This window comes from Ochotona princeps, chromosome 10 (assembly GCF_030435755.1).
Source record: "Ochotona princeps isolate mOchPri1 chromosome 10, mOchPri1.hap1, whole genome shotgun sequence".
NCBI lineage: Eukaryota > Metazoa > Chordata > Mammalia > Lagomorpha > Ochotonidae > Ochotona > Ochotona princeps.
The window spans coordinates 52,856,375-52,878,490 of NC_080841.1; the positions used below are offsets into that span (position 1 = coordinate 52,856,375).

General features: G+C 36.4%; 1 protein-coding gene across 8 annotated transcripts in view; it reads left to right on the forward strand.

Moving 5' to 3' along the window:
* Positions 1-22,116, forward strand: part of CDC42BPA (CDC42 binding protein kinase alpha) — a 264,117-nt gene that overhangs the window by 65,747 nt on the left and 176,254 nt on the right. For all 8 annotated transcript variants that reach the window (XM_058669445.1, XM_036495219.2, XM_058669446.1 and 5 more), the window contains exons 3-5: positions 4,045-4,128; positions 12,985-13,080; positions 18,172-18,320. In XM_058669445.1, coding sequence (XP_058525428.1) covers positions 4,045-4,128; positions 12,985-13,080; positions 18,172-18,320 — 329 coding nt within the window. The remainder of the gene's footprint in view (positions 1-4,044; positions 4,129-12,984; positions 13,081-18,171; positions 18,321-22,116) is intronic.

Genomic DNA, 22,116 nt, shown 5'->3' on the forward strand with positions numbered 1-22,116 from the left:
GTTGTGGTGTGTGGTAACTTAGAATTGGTTGGAACAGAGGAACTATGGTGAATTCTGAACCCACTGAAGATAAAACTAGATTTGCAGAACTTTGTGACAGCTTGGATATTGAAATCTTATTTGATATAGTGTTATAGATTATAGCTACAAATGGTGATGCTTTAAGTGGGATTTAAGAATTGATTGATGCATATCTGTCACATACTGATCGTTTCTGTAGTAAAGCATACTAGTCTTTTACTATGAGGTTGAAAAATCTATTATTTTAATAAATGTTTTTGTTCTGTTACATTTATAATTTCTAGGCTGTGTTAACTTAGCTTTTCAGTTTGATACGATTAAATAGTAAAGGATATTTTTAAGATTTGTTTTTTGTTTATTTGGAAACAGGTACAGAAAGGGAAGGAGAGACAGAGAAGAGTGGGGGGTAGAGAGACAGAGACAGAGGGGAGAGAGAGACACACACAGAAATCTTCCATCAGCTTGTTCACTACCCAAATGGGTACAAAGGCCGAGGCTCAGCCAGGTTGGAGCCAATAGCTAGGAGCTTCTTCTAGGTCTTCCAAATGGGTGCAAAGAGCCAAGTACTTGGTTCTTTTATTGCTGCTTTCCCAGGCACGTCACCGGGGAGCTAAATCAGAGGTGGAGCAGCAGAACTTAAACTTGTGTCCTTGTAGGATGCTGGTGTTGCAAGCAGAGCCTTAAGGTGCTATGCCACAATACTGGCCCAAGCAATAAAGCACATTTTAATGTATGTTAGTTACCTGTACTTCTTAAAAACACAGCACCTAGAGTTCTGAGGGAATCTTTGCTTTTTTTCTTTTACTGACATGAACGTGAAAATTGTTTGTTATATTAAAGATCAGTTTTTATGTTATCACTTTGTAAATTTTATATTCTTTTCTCATATACTATCAGTTTGGTATAAGTCAGTAACATTGGCTGACAATCTCAAATTTTATATGTTCTCTCTGATATAAGGCAACCTTCATGCAAGACACGAGATCAGTAGATACATAGGTAAATATGCATGTACATATAGTCATCTAGAAGAACAGTATATGGAGACTATCATATTGAAATGTGAAGATATAATGCAGTAAGCATCTCTACTTATGAATCAAAGGTGGACTCCCCATGAAACTGTTAAATTGATCTTGACAATAGGATACTCGACACTGCCATTGTCCATATGTACAATGTCAGAATACGTTTAAATAGCGGAATGATGGATTTTGACTGTTTTTGAAGGACTACACTATTGTAATAATCAGTTGTGGGAAGGGATTTGAGGAGGGTGTAAGGGGAAATTCCAGAGGCTATGGAACTATATCATTAAACAAATTTTTAAAAAAGGGAAATAAATAATATTAGCATTCAAAAAAAAAGGTAAACCATCCAAGACTTTGTATGCCTAGGGCATGAAAGCTTAAGTTTGAAAACTGATTTCTCAGAGTTAAAAAAAATATTGGCTGAACATTTGTTTTAGAAAAGATTTCAGCCTATGAAACTGTTTCAAGATATTTTGAGAAATGTTTTCCATAGTGCTGTAACATGGGGTTCCAGATCATCATACATTGAAGACTAAGATCTTACTTTGGCCTAATCAAAATCAGTTATACTACAGTACCATAACAATCAGTAGTCATTTCATGACCAGCATTATGTGTGATAGTCCCCAGTATCCCATTCCATGCTTGAAATCTTACATATTATATACAGAAAATGTAAAAAGGCAAGTAGAAATCATATCACCTCAAAATATTTAATCATCTAGTGTTTTGCTGCTTCTTGAAATACATAAGGCATAAACATTTACAGTACATATTTTGTGCATGTATAGAAAAATAACAGTATGTAAATTTTAGTACAATTATATGTTTAACATCAGTAGTATTCTTTAACTTTCAAAAACGTGAATAATTAGCACTTTGTGATGCACAATTTGTAGTTGATTTCACCTTTTAGGGTATTTAAGTTTGTCTGTATTTTACTGTTGAAAACCATGCTGTTATGAATATTAGATTTCCTTTATACATATACATCTTCAATTGAGGGTATTTTGTAATTGTATTTTTATGTATAAATATCTTTATATGTCATAACATTATGGAAAAAAGTTAAAGATTAATTTTCTGTGTATGTAGTTTAAGAATTGAGATGTATACTGTTAGCTACACACATTAGTGGTAGAAGAAATAGTTGTTGAAAATTTGGCTACATAGTACTTAGTGGACTGTTTGGCATGTGATACTAAGTAAAACTTACTAAGTAGTTACTAATACCAGATTCTGTTGTAGATAGTTTATAGTTACTTATTTTAATCTTCTACACAATGATATGAGTATAAGGTAAGTACTATTACTAATTCCATTGGATTATTGCTTGGTTAAGTTTTCTACCCAATTTTATACATCTAATGACAAAATCAGGATTCAAACCTCAAGTTGTCTGGGCTCAGAATCTGTGCTATCACCACTGCCCTGAAGAGTCACAGTACACATTTGTTGAGTGTTAAAGTTTAGTAAGTGCTGAGGATCATCATCAGTAGTCCTGTTGCACAGTGTATAATTCAGTGTAATTATGATTCTAATGCATATAATATGGATTTTAGAAAGATAATGTATACTCTGTTTCATACCACATTTGAGATTTGGAGCAATACTCTAAAACAAAAGCAGTGAAACATGTTGTCTTTACATGGAAAAGATTATTTTAGAATTTATTTTATTTTCATTTGAAAGGCAGAGTTACAAAACAAGGAGAAACACAGGTCTTCAATTCACTGACCTACTCACCAAATGGCCATGATGACTGGAGTTGAGCCTCTCCAAAGCCAGGAGCAGGAGTTGGTTCAAGGTCTCCCACTTGGTTGTGGAGGCCCAAGGAGTTGGTTGCTTCTCTGCTGTTTCCCTGGGCCATAAACAGGAAGTTGAATGGGGAGTGAAGCAGCGAGGATGTGAGCCAGCACCTATATGAGATGCTGGTGCCACAGGCAGAGGCTTAGTCTACTATGGCACTACAGCAGGCATACTGAAATTTAAACAGAATGAAAGACTGTTAGTTGCTTGATATCAGTACGTGCTACCAAGTGACTTTTCAAAAACTTGTCTTTAGAATGACAGTATGGATTGTGGCTCTGTATGGCATACTAAGTGGCATTTGGAGCCCACTTAATATGTGGTAATGGATACTAATAGTTATAGCAGATACCTATATATTCAGAAATAGAAAAAGTTGATGAGAAATACAGTGTGGTAGAGTACCTTTAAGTTGCTTATGAGGAGTCTGTTCTTCCCTAAATCAGAAGAAGAGGGTGTAAGTGATGGCATTTCCAAGTGTAGTTTTGGTTCTCAGTGTAGGCTTGTACTTAGTGGGCTCATCCTTCTGTCCATGTGCAGCATTTGATTTCAGAATTTACAGAGTAGTTCAATTTGGATTTTCACTGTTTCAGAGATGTTAGTAAAAGTGGGATGCTTTCTTGTTTTCTTATTGCAGCTCCCTCCCTTTTTACTAATTAAAATTTGAAGGAGGAGAGAATGTGAAAATTAGCATTCTGATCTGCTGGTTCACTCCCCAGATGCCTGGGACAGCCAGGACTGTATGTGCAGTGAAAGATGGGATCATTTTCCATTTTTTTTCCGTACCACTTATATCCTTGGACAGCAAATACTTGTTTTGGCAGCTGGTGTTCCCTGAACCATAATGTGGGAATATGGCATGCATTGTGTAACAAGCTCTAGTTCCTTTATGCTGCACGTATTGGTCAATTTCTTAGTAACACTAGAGGTTGAGATTGAGGCCCAGAATAGAAAACATGGGAGGAGGATAGTCACAAATTTATTGGTTTGGCATGTGTTCACTAATGTAATTTTTTTTTTACCTCACAACATTATGTAATTTAGGATTAGAATTTGAACTGAATTGAAATACTTGATAATTGGTATTTATTACTTTTTTCACGGACAGGAAAAAGGAAAATGGATAACTGAAAAAAGTGTATTTATTACATTTTACAAGTTGTATTTCCTTTATCTTTTGTAGGTTGCTGTAGTAAAACTGAAAAATGCAGATAAGGTATTTGCCATGAAAATACTGAATAAATGGGAAATGTTGAAACGAGCTGAGGTAAGAATCTTATTTTAAGCATTTACGTTGTTTCATTAATTTTGCTATTTTAAACAATGTACAATGTACAATGATAATTATTTGTGTTTTTGAAATACTTATGTGAATTTATCCACAGGGGAAATTCTTAGTAAGGTGAAGCTATTAACCCATCTAATTATTAATTATTTCAACAAATTAAACTTTGTATGTTTTGCACAATGAAATTTCAGAACAGAGAAAATAATACATTAGAGCTAGTCATCCCACTCAGGAAATATATACAATGTAATTTTTTTTAAAGGAGTATAGAATGCTGTTAATCAGAAAAATTGCTGGAGCCAATGCTGTGATGTAATGGGTAATGGCTTTGGCATCCCACATGGGCAGTGGTCCAACTGTTGGTTACTTCACTTTGTATTTGGGTCCCTTTATCACCTGGGCAACCCAGATGAAGCTCCTAGCTCCTAGATTCGGAATGGCTTAGCAGGCGCTGTTACAACCATTTAGGGAGTAAACCAGTGGAATTGGAAGGTCTCTCTGTTCATCCCTCTCACTCTGTAACCATGCCTTTCAAAAAAGAAAGAAAAAAACATTGTTGTTAGCTATCCTGAGATCCTTCAGTTTGTATATACTCACCTTGAGGTTAAAATGAGTTTAAGGATAAAGTTTTACACTTAAGGGGTATTGTGGTGACTGAAGAATTCATCCACTCACAAGATTAAACTCTTACCTAGTGTAATTCCTGGATTGGGAGCCAGGGGAGGGGGGAGCAAAACTTTGGTAACTATTGCTGCCAAGAGTTGTCTTCTACAAAAATGGGACCCATCACATATGTTTTCTTACCCACTCACCAATTGTGACTGTTATAAAATGATTTCTCTTTGATAATATTAAAAGACAGTTTTATAATCAGGTAAGTTTAAAGTGAAATACCACATTGTTGATTTAGCCACTAGTTAATACTTCATTTTCGCTGTTAAAAATTCCACTTGTGGGCCCAGCACAGTGGCTCAATTAGCAAATCCTCTGAGTTGAGGTGCCAGTTCATGTCCTGACTGTTCCACTTCCCATCCAGCTGCCTGCCTCTGGCCTTGAAAAACAACAGTCTGGCCCAAAGGCTCGGGACCTGGTATCCACATGGCTCCTGGCTTCAGATCAGCTCAGTTCTGGCTGTTGCAGTCACTTAGTGAAATAGTGGGTGGAAGATCGTTCTTTTTCTTTTCCTTTTTTTTTTTAAACTTCTTTTTATTGTTATCATTTTATGATACAATTCCATAGGCCTTGGGTTTTGCCTTATCCCTTCCCCCCAAGTACCTCCCCTTTCACTGAGTTCCCCTATGTCATTACTATAGTATAGGTCTTCATATACAGTCCTATGTCCATCTGTGCGCATGGACAATGGCAGAGAGTTCAGCATCCTATTGTCAAGATATAGTAAACAGTTTCATTAGGAGTCCATCTTTGTCTGGAATTCGAGATGCATACTGCATTATCCTCACATCTAGATAGGATACTCTCCATTACACAGTCACTATACATCCCCTGAAATGAAAAGCCACAATACAAAATCAAAAATAGGACGAAAAATAGAAATTTACAATGCTGTGAAGTTAAATAACGTGCTGCTAGATATGATAGTCTCTATTGGACAGTTACTATACATCGCCTTAAATGAAAAGCCACAAAACAAAATCAACAACAGGAAGAAAACAAAGAAATTAACAACACCATTAAGTTAAATAACATGCTACTGAATGACTAATGTGTCACTGAAAAAATAAAAAAGAAAATCAAGAACCTTCTTGAAGAAAATGATACTACTGGATGATCTATGAGTCATTGAAGAATTTGATCAGAAGAAAGTACTTTAAAGAGATGAAACTAACAAAAAAAAAATCAAAATCCATGAGATACAGTTTCCGCCGATCTTTGGTGAAATGTGTGTCCTGTAGGCAACAAATAGATGGGTTTTGTCTTTTAATCCAGTCTAGTAATCCATGATGTTTGACTGATGAGTTTAGGCCATTTACATTCAGGATTAATATGTTTGGGTGGTAATTAGGTCCTGTCATTTTAGCAATGGGTTGTTCATTGACTAAGTCTTCTGTTGTAATTTTACTGGGATGTTCTTCTCATTTGCCTTTGGTTTTGGTGGGCTCTATTCCTTTTCTCTGTTAAGAGAACATCTTGAAGTATCATTTGTAGGTCAGGTTTGGGAGAGGCATATTCTTCTAACTTTTCTTTACTGTGGAAGAATTTTATTTCATTTTCAAACACAAAAGAGGCTTTGCTGGGTATGCTATCCTGGGCAAAAACTTTTTTCTTTTAGAATCTGGAATATGTCACTCCATTCTCTCCTTGCCTTTAGAGTTTCCTGTGAGAGGTTTCCTGTGAGTTTAATTGGCATTTCTTCATATGTCAGTTGATTTTTTTTTTTCACGTGCACATTTAAAGGATCTTTTCCTTAGGTTCGATTGAAAAGAACATGATGATCATGTGTCTTGGTGAAGATTGCTTTTGGTGAACTCTGTTGGGAGTTTTGTGCTCCTCCTGGATCTTGTTTCCCAATTCTTTCTCTAGATCAGGGAAATTTTTCTTTATTATTTCATTAAATACATTTGTAAACCCAGCTTCTCTTTCTGCATCTTCTGGGACTCCCGTAACTTTTACCTTGGGCCTTTTAATGGTGTCTTTCAGTTCTTGAATACTTTTTTAGCTTGATCCAGCTCTGCTTCCAGCTTTTTTTTTTTTTTTTTTTTTTTTTTTTTTTTTTTGCGCGCCCTCCTCCCTGTTTAATTATCTGAATAAGTTACAGAGAAATAATCTTCCATCTATTGGGTCACTGTCTAGATGGCCTCACTGGCCCTGGCTGGTCCATGCGGAATCCTGGAGCCAGGGTTTTCTTCAAGTCACTAATGTGGGTACAAGGAGGGGCCCAAGCACTTCAGTCATCTTCTGCTGCTTTCCTAGGTAAATTAGTAGGAAGCAGGAATGGAAGTGGTGCAACCAAGACGAGAACTCAAACCTCTTTGATTTGAGAGGCTTATCTTGTTTTTCCACACTGCTGGCTTAAATGTGCTCCTTATAAATATGGTAAAGAATCATGGCAGCTTTACAGAATTGTTGTACTTTATATACAACAATAATTTATATCTCACAGTAGATATTCTTATTGCTACGTATCCCAATATTGTATTAAGGATAAAATATAGTAGCATGTGACTGAATGTAAATGTGGCAAGGGGAGTATTTGATTCAACATTGGTTAAACATGATGAGATCTGGGGAAGCTGTGTGATCTCTAGTAACCTCTCCTGTACTTTGTCTACATTCTTAGGGATTCAGATATTTATTTTTAAGGAGGAAAATAAAAAAAAAATGTTCAGTGCTCATAAAAGGTAATTGAAGCTGATGTCACTGTAGCGTTTTGACCACGTTGAATTACTAGAACATTGTTATGTTCTTCCTGATATCCAGGCATCATAGTTTGGTTAGTAGTATTTTAGAACAACAGGGTTTTTCCACAGGGACACTATTTGACATTTTGGACTGATTGGTTCTTTTTAGGGACTGTCCTGTGCATGATAGATTATTTAGCACTCCTGGCTTTTTCCCCTTAAATCCCGCTAGACTACACCCCAGCCATTCCCAGTTATGATAACCAACTGAGGAAGATATGATGTTTTGAAGCAAAAAGAGTAAACTGTGTCTTCCCCGTTTATGAGGCATTAGTAGGGGTATCTTGGTTGCTAAATATTTATGGGTAAAATTGTATGATGTCAGGGATCACCTTTGAAATGTTTGGTGTGTGCACTCACGTATATACCTGATGTTAGTTAATAGGTGGTAGTAATGAATGATGGTCTAGATAAAGCAATAGATATCAACAACATAATTGTTGGGAAATTGTGTGACGGGTGCCTAGAGAGTTGTTACAGTGGTTTTTCTATTTTTGTGTATTTTTTAACTTTATATCAAGAAGTTCTTATTTTTTTTTACAGTTTAATATAGATTAGGACTCAAACTAGTCTTGGAATTTTATTTAGTTTAAATGTAGCAACCAAATGAAATAATAGATATTAGATTCTAGTTGGAATTCTATAAAATTTCTAAAGATTATAGTTAGATAAATCTAGAAGAAAGGAGTCTTCCAGGCTTTGATAGCTTCTACAGATGCTCTGAATGTTAGTAATAAACTGTAACCTCAGATCGGTTAAATTATGAACAGGGCTTAGTAGTAATTGTGTTGAATGATTATTTTTCCTCCAAAGTGAAACAAAGCATAATGTTGCATATTAAAATTTTTTATTTACTGATTTTATTTATTTGAAAGACTTCTGTCTGCTAGGTCACCCCCAAATGCCTGTAGCAGTTATGGCTGGGACAAAGCCAGGGTCAAGGAACTCTGGGTTTCCCATGAGGGTGGCAGGGACCCAACTACCTGCGGCATCACTTGTGACTTTTATGGTACACATCAGCAATAAGCTGGGGTTGGGAATGAAGCCAGGATTCAAACCTAGCCACTCCAGTATGGAATGTGGGCTCCCAAGTGCTTAACTGCTGATTCAAACACCTGCTTCCCCAAATGTTACATGTGTGATTGTTTGTGTCTATGTTTTAATTTATTTGAAAGGTACAGAGGGAGATGGCTAGGGGGAGAAAGATAAGGAAATATCTTATACCTGCTGGTTCATTTCCTAAGTGCCTGCAACCACCAGGGTGGCGCTGCATTTAAACCAGGAGTCTGGAACCAGTCTGCCTCCCAAATGGGGGTAGGAACCCAATTTTTAAAACTATCACTTACTGCCTCCCAGTAAGTGTGTTAGAGGGAAGTTGGATTGGAAGCAGAACAAGGATTCAGTCTCAAACACTCAAATATTTGATATGGACATCCCAAGCAGTCCCTTAACTGCTGTGCTGTAAGACATATATGTTGTTTGTTGGGCTGGCATTGTAATGTAGCACATAAAGGCACTGCCTAAAGTACCAGTATATGGTATGAGGGCCAGTTAAACTCAAATGTTCCACTTTGAACTCAGTGCTAATGCTCCTGGGAAGTTTATGGAAGATGACCCAAGTGCTTGAGCCCCTGCCATCCATGTAGGATACCAGAATAGAACTTCAAACCCTGGCTGTTGTGAGTGTTGGCAGAGGGAACCAGTTAATGAAAGATCTCTCTCCATTTCTGTGTCTCCATATCTCCTGCTATTTCATTGTAACTCTTTCAAAATAAATAATTCTTTTGAAAAGGTATGTGTTTTGATCATCTAATGGACAGATAAAACTATGCATTCATTGAGTTTAAACTTCTGTTGTGTCTTAATGCCTGGCTTTGGAAATTTTATTTGGCTAAGTAAAATAATGGATATAACACATAGATGCACATATACACACATCTGGAAAATGTTAGGGCTAATTGCATATCAAAATAGTTACTTTGTGTATCATGGCTATTATTTTCTGTTGTGGAAAATACTTAGAAATGCTTCATATGGTATACTGTACAATGATGCATATTTTCAGTAAGCATAGTAAAGAAAATTTAGGTAGGTTTCCATGTACTGAAATATATTCACATATATTGTTACTTTGGAAAAAATCAACTCAGCATTATGATCTTATTTGTGTAAAGAAGAAAGATTGCGAAAGATGGACAGTCACACACATGTATATGTAAGCAGAAATGTTATCTCAGGTGATAAATATGGATAAAATAATGTCAATGAAGCTTGGGACCACAACTGAGATACTTTTAAAAAAAGATTATATTATTTATTTGAAAGTTGGTCTGTTTCTGTCACACATACACACACAGAGATTAATCATTTGATTGATTGATTGATTGAGAGAGGTGAATAGAGATGTTTTGACTGGTGGTTCACTTCCAAGATGGCTGCAATCACTATGGCCTAAGCCAAGCCAGAATCCAGATCCTGTAACTTCATCTGGGTCTCCTGTGTGGATTTAGGGGCTCGTGTTCTTGGGCATCTTCTGCTGCTTTTCCCAGGCATGTTAGCAGAGAGGTGGATTGGAAATGGAGTAGTCAGGATTCAAATGGGTACTCACCTGGGATGCTTGCAGTATAGGTAGCCATTTAATGTGCTAAGCCACAGTGCTGGCCCTCATTACTTTTACTTTTTTTGTGTTAAAGGCTGTTCCTTCTGACCCCATTTTTTTCCAGGCTTACTTTTTTTAAAAAGATTTATTTTTATTGAAAAATCAGATATTCAGAGAGGAAGAGAGAGAGAGAGGAAGATCTTCCGTCCGATGATTCACTCCCCAGTCTGCTGCAGTGGCCAGAGCTGTGCTGATCCGAAGCTAGGATCAGGGGCTTGGAGTCTCTTCTGGGTTTCCCACATGGGTGCAGGGTACAAGGGACTTTGGCCATCCTCAGCTGCTTTCCTAGGCCATAAATAGTGAGTTGTATCAGAAGTGGAGCAGCAGGGACTCAAGCTGAAATCCCGTATGGGGTTCCAACTACATTACCACACTGGTCCCTCATGCTTATTTTTTAGCTTATAAGTGTTGAGAATCTGCTGTGCTCTAGACAGTGCACTAAAAACTGGAATATTAATATGAATAGAACTTTTTCCCTTCAGTTTTTTTTAAATTTCTGAAATAGTGTTAGGTATTTTTTCAGTGAAAAAAAATCTGAGAAAATGTATTATTATATTGTGTATATATTTAAAAATTTTTAGTTGTACATTAAGATTTTTCAAGGTGCATTTTTAAAAAAAAATATTTATTTTTATTAGGTAGGAAAGCTATGGAGAGAAGAGAAACAGATCTTCCACTCAGTGGCCCACTCCTCAAATGACCACAATGGCCGGAGCTGGAGCAGTCTAGAGCTAGGAACTTGATCTGAGTCTCTCATTGGGTCCAGTCACTTGGGCCATGCTCTACTGCTTTACCAGGCCATCAACAGGATGCTAGATCAGAATGGGAGCAGCTGAGTCTTAGACTGCTTCCCATATGGGGTGCCAGCAGTACAAGCTGGCTATGATATTGCCCCTGGCTATGATATTTTAATACAGTGGCATTGTATTTGCATAATAAATTACAGCTTTTACAAAAATCAGCAAAAAAATCCATTAGAGAAAATTGACAGACATTCAAACAGTTTTTGTGTCCAATAAATGTATAAAAAAATAACTCAGGGCCCAGCAGCATGGCCTAGCGGCTAAAGTCCTCTCCTTGAAAGCCCCAGGATCTCATATGGGTGCCGGTTCTAATCCTGGCAGCTCCACTTCCCATCCAGCTCCCTGCTGTGGCCTGGGAAAGCAGTCGAGGACGGCCCAAAGCTTTGGGACACTGCACCCGCTTGGGAGACCCGGAAGAAGTTCCTGGTCCCGGCATCGGATTGGCACGTACCGGCCCATTGCGGCTCACTTGGGAAGTGAAACATTGGATGGAAGATCTTCCTCTCTGTCTCTCCTCCTCTCTGTATATCCGGCTTTCCAATAAAAATAAAAAAATCTTTTAAAAAAATAACTCATTGGCACTTAAAATTGTGAATATGTCCATTAAGAGAGCAAAAAGATAAAATTTCATACCATTCTGAGTCAAAGTATGTGAAAGGGTGATTATTTTCAGTGTTTTGATTATATGATGGAGATGGAGTGAGAAGGCTGCCATGAGTGCTTGTACCTTAGTTCTTTAACAATCAAAGGTGTTGTAGGCCAGTATGCCAAGCCGCATCTTGATATGCCCATGTCCCACGTCTGAGTACTGGTTCAAGTCTTAGTTACTCTGTTCAGTTGCCTGATGTTGTGTTATGGGAAGCTTCAAATGATATCTTAGGTGCTTGATTCCCTAGTGCCCATGTAGGAGATTTGGATAGGGTTCTAGGTTCCTGAATTTAGCCTAGCACAGTTCTGTTTCACTGTGGACATTTGGAGAGTGAACCAGTGGATCCAAAGTTTCTCCCTGTCTTGTCTCTGTCACCCTGCCCTTCAAGTAGATGGAAAATAAACAAACTTTTAAAAAGAATAACAGAACTGGGACTGGAATTTGGAGCAATGGGGTAAGCTGCTTACAACAACACTAGTGTCCCTTGTGGACACCAGTTTGAGTCCCAGGTGCTCCACTTCTGATTCAGTTTTCTGCTGATTGTGCCTGAGAAAATGACTTCTGGCTTTGGTCTGGCCTAGCTTTGGCTGTTGTAGCCATTTGTGGAGTGAGGTAGCGGATGAAGATTTTGTTCTATTTTTCTGTCTTGAAACCTTTTTTTTTTTTTTTTAAGATTTACTTATTTAATTTGAAAGGCATATTTTTACAGAAAGAATCAGAGAGAGAGGTTTTCCATTTATTAATTCACTCTCCAAATGACCAAAGCAGCCAGAGCTGAGCTGATCCAAAGCTGGGCCAGGTGCTTCTTTTGGGTCTCCCATATGGGTATAGGGTTCCAAGGATTTGGGGCATCCTTTGCTTCTCTCAGAGGCCACAGAGAGCTAAATTGGAAATGGAGCAGTAAGGACACGAATTGGCACCAAATGGGATGCTTGCGCCACAGAGTGGAGGATTAGCTTGCTTTGCCTGCACCATCTCGTAGCCCCTCAGTGTTCTTTCTTTCTTGGTCATTCATATTATCTGCAAGATAGATAGTCTGTGATTGTTAGTAAAATTATTTTTTATACTTTTGTGATTGTTTTGACCCATAACTATTTTTAATACAAGGAATTTTTTAAAATGTGCTAAAATATGTCCGTCTAGTTTCTGAGGTTGTTTGGAAATTTGAACGATTGAAAAGTCGTGTAATACTACGTCTGTTTCTTTTCCAGAATAGAAATAATGTAATTGTTTTAAATAGTTGTTTGCATAGTATTTTCCGTATATTAACCTTTGATTTTTCTAAAACATTTCTTTTCTTTTCAGACAGCATGTTTTCGTGAAGAAAGGGATGTATTAGTGAATGGAGATAATAAATGGATTACAACCTTGCACTATGCTTTCCAAGATGACAATAATTTAGTAAGAATCATTTTAATATTTTTGTATACTTACCAATTTATTTCCAGAATTTAGTATTATTCTCTCATGAGCATTGTTTAATTGTAAAATTTAGATAGAGGAATCACTGTATTTCAGAGGATAAGCTATTATGATACTTTTTCTTCAGTGATTTGGTACCTTTCCATTGGAGATTTGTGTGTGTGTATGTGTTTTTTTATAAAAAATCAAAATGAAATTCAGAGATTGAATATTTCTCAGTTAAATTGTGTGGAATGTGCCCTGGACTTTTTATTTTCATGATTTCATCAATATATTTTATTCACAATATTCTGTTGCTTGGTGGAGTTTTAAATATTTTTCAAATTCTCATGTGCTAGGTGAAGAGTAGCTCATATTTTAAACCTATGGTTTATGTCTGATTTTATATTGACCTGATAAGCCACTTTACAAAAACCTTGAAAAGAGCTTGAGAAAAAATCAAAATATTATTGCCACTGGCAAATAGTAAGAAACAAATAAGAATGAAGAAATAAATAATAGGAAAAATTACACCTATCACATTTCGCTATACAATTCCTTATCTTGTTATTAAAAGCTATTCATTTTCTGACTCTACTATTTATTTATTTTAGCAAATGTATTTTGAGATTCTGCTTTGTGCTAGGCTTGTACTAAAAATATATGAAAATGAATAGGACATTTTCCCTTGATTTATAAACATGATTTGTATATTGGAAACATGCTAAATATTAAGCAGTACTCTCCGAATGTGGAGGTTCAGTGGTGAGTGGGACAAAGAAGCTCTCTTCTTAATCTTACATCCTCTTGTGGGGAATCAGAAATTAAAAATCAATATGGATATGTCTATTTTTCCTGATTAGTCACTCCCCTCACATTTTCAAATTCTTAGGAAAGCAATGAGCAGGAAGGCTAGAACAATTTAAAGAAATTATCGTATCACAGCTGAATTTATTCACAAAAATATTAAGATTGAAAACAAGCCTGCTATTGTGGTAAGATTCTGAGTAGCTCATTTGTTAGTCAAGCTTGGAAGACCAGGTGACACTCTTTACTTAACTACATCATGTTTTATCATAGTAGTCAATGAATGCATGCAGAGAAAATAAAGATCATTAGACTTTTGGTGAGAACAGTAAGTTGAATAATTGAGAATATTGAGTAAAATATCAGTGGCTAATTTTAAAATCAGGGGAATGTGTGGAAATTTGTTTTCTTTCTACCTAGGAAGGCACTTCAAGAATTAGTGGAAGATTAGTATTAAAAGATGTTTATTTTTATGGAAAAACAGTTGAAATACATGCAATTTTTTCATAATGTCCATTTTCTTGTTAATCTTGTGAAGAACTCTTGTTATAAGGAAAACTTCTAATGTCTGTGATTTTGCTTCTGTCCTTTGAAGCCTAAACCATGTAACCCTTTTCAAAACAAGTTGTAGATAACAGTGAATAAAATGAAATGCAGGAATAACTGAGCAGTACATGTTAAATATCAAAGTATTGTGCCTAGAGAATACAAAAGTAGAGATGTCCAAGAAGACATGAATGAAATTGGCCAGAGTCACCATGGAAACTTAAGGAAGGAGGATTGGTGCAGTGAAATGGTCTGTAGAGTAAGATATGGTATTTTTTAAAATAAATATCAGAAATATTGTGTATAACCACAGATCTTTTTTAGACTCAGTGGAAGTAGAATACCTCGCATTCAACATACTTTGTATTTGATTGTGTTTTGCTTTTTATTTTAAAAAAAGAAAATCCTGTTGGATCTGGCATTGTGTCATACTTGGTAAAGCTGCCACATTTGTTGCTGACATCTCATATGGGCACTGGTTTGTATCCTGGCTGCTCTGCTTCATTTCAGTGCCCTGCTGTTAGCCTGGGAAAAGCAGCAGAAGATGGGCCAAGTGTTTGGGCCCTTGCTACCCATTTGGGAGATCTAGAAAAAGCTCTTGGCTTCAGCCTGACCCAGTCCTGGCTGTTACAGTTATTTGAGGACTGAACCAGAAGATGGAAGATATCTTTCTGTCACCCACGCCCTTTCTCTCCACTTCTCTGTCATTTTTTGAAATCAGTAAATAAATCTTTTAAATAAGATTTTACTTAAAAAGTTCATTTGAAAGGCATAGAAACACGTAGAGAATGAGTGGGAGATATCGAGTCTGCCATTTCATCTCCAACTGCCTGAAACAGTAACAGCTGGGCGAGGGCCAGAGCTGGGAACTGTGAACTCAGTACAAGTCTCCCACCTAAGTGGGAACTGGAGCCGAGAATTGAACACAGGCCCTGGGATGTGGGATGTAAATGTCCCAAATCACTATGCTAAATTCCTGCCCTCCATTTGTTTTTATTTTTACCGTTCATTTTACCATTGATACCAGTTCCATTTTTCCTTCCTTGCTGCTCTTGAAGTCTTGTTAATTTTTTTTAAATTGTGCTCAAATTCTGTATCTTAAAATAGTAACTCAGAATTTCCAGTTTTAATTCATTTTTCTCAATGTTTTACCTTTACATATATTTGGTATTGCCATTATGTGACTAACATTCATGTTTGTATCTTAAATTTTTTTGACAGTTCAAAAAATTTAAGTAAGTGACATGAACTTTACTGTCTTAAAGATTTATGTCACCTCATAATAGTTGTTGGGAGAGGTTATCACATTTCAGGCCATATCCAGGTATTTCAACAATGTCATATTATTTATCTTTGTATTACTTTTGTGTAGAGTTCAATAATGCTTATCAAATTGTAGATTGTAACCCACTGGAGAGTGATAAAATAGATTAAATGGAATGAAGACAATGTTTAAAAAAATTTAAATAGAAAATTACAGAATTCATGACCATTAGTGTTGCTTCTGGACGTTTGTTTCTTTTATATAACGTGAATTTTCTTCAGATTTGTTTAAAAAACATAGGATAGAACTTAGTGTGTTAGGTGCTCAGTTGTTAAATTGAATGGATGGGTATTTGTGTTGAATTTACTGTGTGCACATGTATACACACGTGTATGATTGACGTGACAAAGAAGAGTTTTGTTCCCATGTGATGCTAGTATTTGTCTATACTTTTGATCCGTAACACTATAATCCAATTAAAGTAAGGTTGATTTTCATTTTCAGTTGTCTCAGGATTATTATTATTAGTATTAGTATTTTGCCATGCAAGAGTTTCAGCAAGGCATATTGAAAGGTTGGGAGGGAAGTGATCTGTGAAATTCTTTGGTGTATTGAGAGAAAGCACTCAGAAGCGTTGGTGAAGAGAAAAGATAGATTATGATTTAAGCTCAGAATTTGAATGGTGACCATGAGTTGTGAAAACGTTAAAAATATTTTTAGGGGTTTACCGCTATCCTCAGATCTTGGTACTGTGGTATGATAAGAATCAAGTATAGTTTTAAGAGAAAAAAAAAAAGCCTTTGATGCAAGAGCCTTGCATCTCTTTATCCTCTGAGTTTTATTCACTATGTTGGTTAGAAAAAAAAATCTCGGATGATGCTCAGTGTATATTGAAGGAATGAGTTTTAATTTATGATTTCATATGTATAAATATTAAATTGCAGTTTAAACACCAGACTTCCTTTTTTCAGAATTTTGTTCTTACTGTGCTCAGATATTTGTTTTGAAGTGGATATTTTCTTAATGTCTATTGCTCTTTCTAGCAATATGTTAATGTTAACACAAGTTTGTTGTATTTTTTTCTCATCATCAGGATAGAATCTGTTAATATTAGGATTATTAACTAGAGCAAGTAAGCCTATATCTGGATTTGAAATACACTCAGTTTTTTAATTTCCCTAATTTTGAAGTCTTCAAAAATGTATGATGTGATGTGTATTCAGATGCTTATAATTTTAACATATAGTAAAAGAAAAAAATCGAATTTTCTTAAGACTCTAAATCATCAACTGACAGTTCTTGAAGTTGTATTTCTATTCTCTAATAAAATTACCTTCAAATATTGAAGCTGATGTGTAAATATCTTTTGTGTACTAGCTTTCATGCTGAGTGCTAATACTATGAAGAATGTATTGTAGTTAGGTACATTAAAAATGAGATATCAAAGGCATTGATTTTTAAAACTAACATGAAGTCAGGATTTGAATACAAGTTTTCTCTGACTATACAAATGATACTCTGCTACACCTACTTTTCTTAAAATATACACATAATGTAATGTATGTTTATGCATGTGTATATGCAACATGTTTATAAAGCACTCTAGAGCGTGACATAAAGTTGTAACATCATCTGTAATCTAACAACTTTATCTTTACATTTACTTGAGGTGAATCAGTACTTACATTTGTACAGTGTCAGAAGTTGGAGAAGAAACATTTATGATGTACATTACTACATTCTGTATAATATTGGCTTCCAAATGGTAATCCATAAGTTGATCTTTGTTATTTCAAAATCCTTATTAATCCAAGGTAAAATAAGGAAAATGTAGTGATAATTAAGATGCCTTTTTTCAGCTTAAGGAATATATTCTGTCTGAGTTTTTCTTATTAATTGTTTGTAGAATTCAGGTGTTCTACCTTTTTTGAATTGCTGGCAAAGCTTTGTGGTCCCTTATTATAGGGCAAAATGATGATATTGTTACTTTGTGAATCACAATAGAAGAATCTTGTGTTCTCTGCCCCAATTTTAAAAGCTTTTTTTTTTAAAAAAACTGCTGTATGAAGTGTAGTGGTTTTAATGTGACTGATATCTTAGAACGGTTTTTATTTGAAAGGCAAAGAGACAGATGGTGGATTTTCTCCTCTAAGTGCCTGCCACAGCTGTAGTTCCTCAGGCTGAACTGAGGAACCTAGAACCCATTTGGATCTCCCTTGGGGATGCCACACCCACATGCTTGAGCCATCACTGCTTCACATGTGGGTGTGAACTGTTAACTGAAGGCTGGAATTAGAAGCAGAGTCAGGGCTTGAGCCCCAGCAATCCAATAGGGAATGCAGGTTAGCTCAACACTTAAGTCGATTGCCCTTACATAGCTTTTTGTATATGATAAGTATTTGACTTGGTCTTGTGTGATCTTGAAGTTTTACTCTTATTATTTATTGAGTTTATTTCATTTTTTTCATTCACAGTACCTGGTAATGGATTACTATGTTGGTGGGGATTTGTTAACTTTGCTCAGCAAATTTGAAGATAGATTGCCTGAAGATATGGCTCGATTTTACTTGGCTGAGATGGTAATAGCAATAGATTCAGTTCATCAACTACATTATGTGCACAGGTGAGTCCTCCTTACATCTGGCTCAGACATCATTATCATGTAACATTTGAAGCAGTTTTTTTTTTTTTAACCAAATTATTAATCTTAAACTTGGATTTCTCATCAACCAAGATAATTTAAAAGAATTCTGATTGTTGTTAATTTCATTGTTTGTAAGGATTAATGAATGAGTATACCTGCTTAAAAATACATGTATATATATATAATCTGAATGTTCCCACTTACAATCAGTATTTCTACAACACACTTTTTAAAATATGATTTATTTTATTTATTTGAGAGGCAGAGTTACCGGGAGGGAAGGAGAGACACAAAAATCTTCTCTTTACTTGTTCACTCCCCAAATGGCTATAACAGCTAGGATTGGGCCAGGCTGAACTCAGGAGCTTGTTTCAGGTCTCATGAATGGGTGGCAGGGGCACAGGCACTTGGGCTATCCTCTGCTGCTTTCCCAGGAGCACTAGCAGAGTTGAGTCAGAAATGGGGTAGTCAGGGCTTGAATCAGTACCCATATGGAATGCCGATGTCTTGCCTCTCCTCCATTCCCCTCCTTTTCTTCCCTTCCTTTCCAGTGGAAATAGTAATAACAATAAGTTTTTATGCAAGTAAAAAGGCCTTGTATTGGGTCTGGCATTGTGATGGAGCTGGCTAAGCCACTGTCTGTAACACCAGCATCCCAAATGAGCACCAGTTCAAGTCCCACTTGCTCCACTTCTGATCTAGCTTCCTGCTAAGGTGTTGAAAAAAGCAGATGCTGTCCCAAGTACCTGGGCCCCTGTCACCCTTGTGAGACCCAGAAGAAGCTCCTGGTGTTTGGCTTCATGACCTCTGGAGAGTGAACTAGCAGTTAGAAGACTTTCCTCTCTCTCTCTCCCTCTCTCCCTTTGTAACTCTTTCAGATAAACATAATCTCTCTTTTCAAGGGCATTGTGTGTTTTCTCTAGCCCTCTTTTTTATTTTATATAAAATGTCAGTTTTAATTTTACTTGTGAGGGTGACCATATCTGTAGGTAGCAGTTTATTTAGTTGCTGGGTTTTCCCTTTTTTTTTTTTTTTTGTAGGAGTGGATGGAGAGTGTTATACTTTTGTCACTGAAAATAAAGGAAGTCAGGAAAATAACACAAGTTAATCATTTACAGCGCAAGTGTTAGAGATGGAGTAAATCGAGGCTGCGAATTCCTAAATGATATGCAAGCCAACTACCATGAGCTCAGAGAAATGGAGTTTGCCTATGTTCTGAATCTAACAATAATTCTATGATTTAGACATCATCTAAAATAGAAGTTGCTTCATTCTGTAGATGCAGAAAGAGCCTCTGAGACTCACTCCTGAATTTATGTTCTTTTAAGTATCGTTTTTCATGAAAGAACACTTCAGAGGATGAGAAGGTTTTTGTGGCAGAGAGGCAGACATTTTCAAGACAGGAAGGAAGGAGAAAATCACATAGGAATAAAATGGCAGTTTTCAAGAATACTTAGAAGACCGTTCAAGTTGACTTCAGTAGGTGATAGATTTTGGTACTAGAATGTGATTTCTTGAGAATTGTGCTGTCGACTTTATACTATAACCTGGTAGCTAATAAGCTGACAGAAATATTTGGCAGTGTAGTATTTTTTTTTTCTTTTTTCAGTTTTTAGAGGCTTTCATTAAATATTTATGGTAAAAACTTCTTTAGAAAATGGCAGTGCAGTATTTCAAGCAGTTTATTATGTAAGTTTTGCGGTGAACTGTTGAGGATGTAGTTAGTCACATTTCAAAATGTTTTAAAATTCACGAACTTTAAATATAAGGAATTACAGAATACATGAAAAGAAGAGACTATTTAATTCATTGTGTCCCATCTCCAGGCATCTATAAAAATTTAATGAGTAATAGCTGCCTCATTTGGTAGCTTTGAAATAAAATTATAAAAGTATTCATAAATTGAAAACTTGGAACTTAATGGGTTAAGGAAGGAAATCTTTTTTGTGTTTTTTGTTTTAATTCAGGAATTATAAAAGTATATTATTGGTCTAACAGCAAAAAAGTTTTCATGTGAACATTTCTGTTTAAGGGATGCGTCAGATGCATCAGGAGATAAGTGAATAAGGGACAGTTGCAAATAGACACACACACACACCTACACCCACACCCCCACACCCACCCCACTGCTATCTGCTGGTTTCCTCCTCAGATGTGGGAATAATGGAGTCACAAATAACACACCGATCCACCACACCCACACACCACTGCCATCTGCTGGTTTCTTCTTCAAATGCTCGCACAGCCAGTGCTGAGTCAGATTGAAACCAGAAACTGGGAGCTGATTCCAGTTTTCCCCTTTGGGCGACTGGGATCTCTGTGCACTGGCAAACACTTGTTGTCTCCCATAGTGTGAATTATCAGGAAGCAAGATTGGGAACAGAGCTGAAACTCAAACTGGGTGGTGTTATGATTGTGGCAGTGTCTTAGCCACCACATCAGATTATCACTGTACCTTGATTATCATTTCTGATTTCTTTCCCTTCTTTTGGGGCGGTGTAGCAATGTTTCCTATAGGCTTTTTTGGTTTATTTTTGTAGATGTTCTTTACTTTAAGAAGTACAGGAATATAAATATATGAGGAAAGTATCAAGGACATGCAGGACTTAATAATAATGGTTGTTTAAGGAGACTAAGGTCGAGGGGCAGTGAGGCATGCAAGGGCAGGAATTGAGAGTAATTTCTAGGTGAATACCTTTATATATATTTGCTATTAGCTAGTTTTTTTATATATATACTGTTAAAATTAAACTTTGTTGCTCAGACTAGTTTTGGGATCATATCAAATTCAGTGAAAGGTACAGAGATTTTTATTCCCTGCTCCTTCTCCCCATCCTCTGCCACAAGTACAACCTCTTCCACTATCACCATCCATCACCAGAATATATTTTTGTTACATGTCGATGAATCTGCAGTGACACATCGTTTTCACCTAAAGGCCAGAATTTATGTGACATGTGTCTACCATTGTAGTATCATGGTATATTTCACTGTCTTCAAATCTTGTGTGTTCTGTCTATTCCTTCTTATCCCAAATCCCTTAACACCACTGTTTTTATTGTCTCATATTTTATTTTTTTTCAGGATGTTACATAGTTATAGTATATAGTCTTTGCAGATTGACTTATCTATGTAATGTATGCAGTTCTTTGCATGTCTTTTCAAGGCTTTATTGTCATTACTTCTTAGTGAATAATATTCCATTGCCTGGACATATCACAGTTTATTAATTTGTCTTATGTGTGGACATCTTTGTTGCTTCCAAATTTCGGCAGTTATGAATCAAGCTCATTTTATATGAAGCCATTTTCTCCCTCCCCCCCAATATATCAATTATACCTTTTAAAAATTGTTTTTAGTTTTTTTAAGAAATATTTATTCGGGCCCGGCGGCGTGGCTTAGCGGCTAAAGTCCTCACCTTAAACGCACCAGGATCCCATATGGGCGCCAATTCTAATCCCAGCAGCTCCACTTCCCATTCAGCTCCCTGCTTGTGGCCTGGGAAGGCAGTCAAGGACGGCCCAGAGCACTGGGACCCTGCACCTGTGTGGGGGACCCGGAAGAGGTTCCAGGTTCCCAGCTTCGGATTGGCACAGCACCGGCCGTTGCGATCACTTGGGGAGTGAATCATTAGACGGAATATCTTCCTATCTGTCTCTCCTCCTCTCCTGTATATCTGACATTGTAATAAAAGTAAATAAATCTTTAAAAAAAAAAAGAAATGTTTATTCATCTATTTGAAAGGTATAGTAGCACATACACAGAGAGAGAGAAG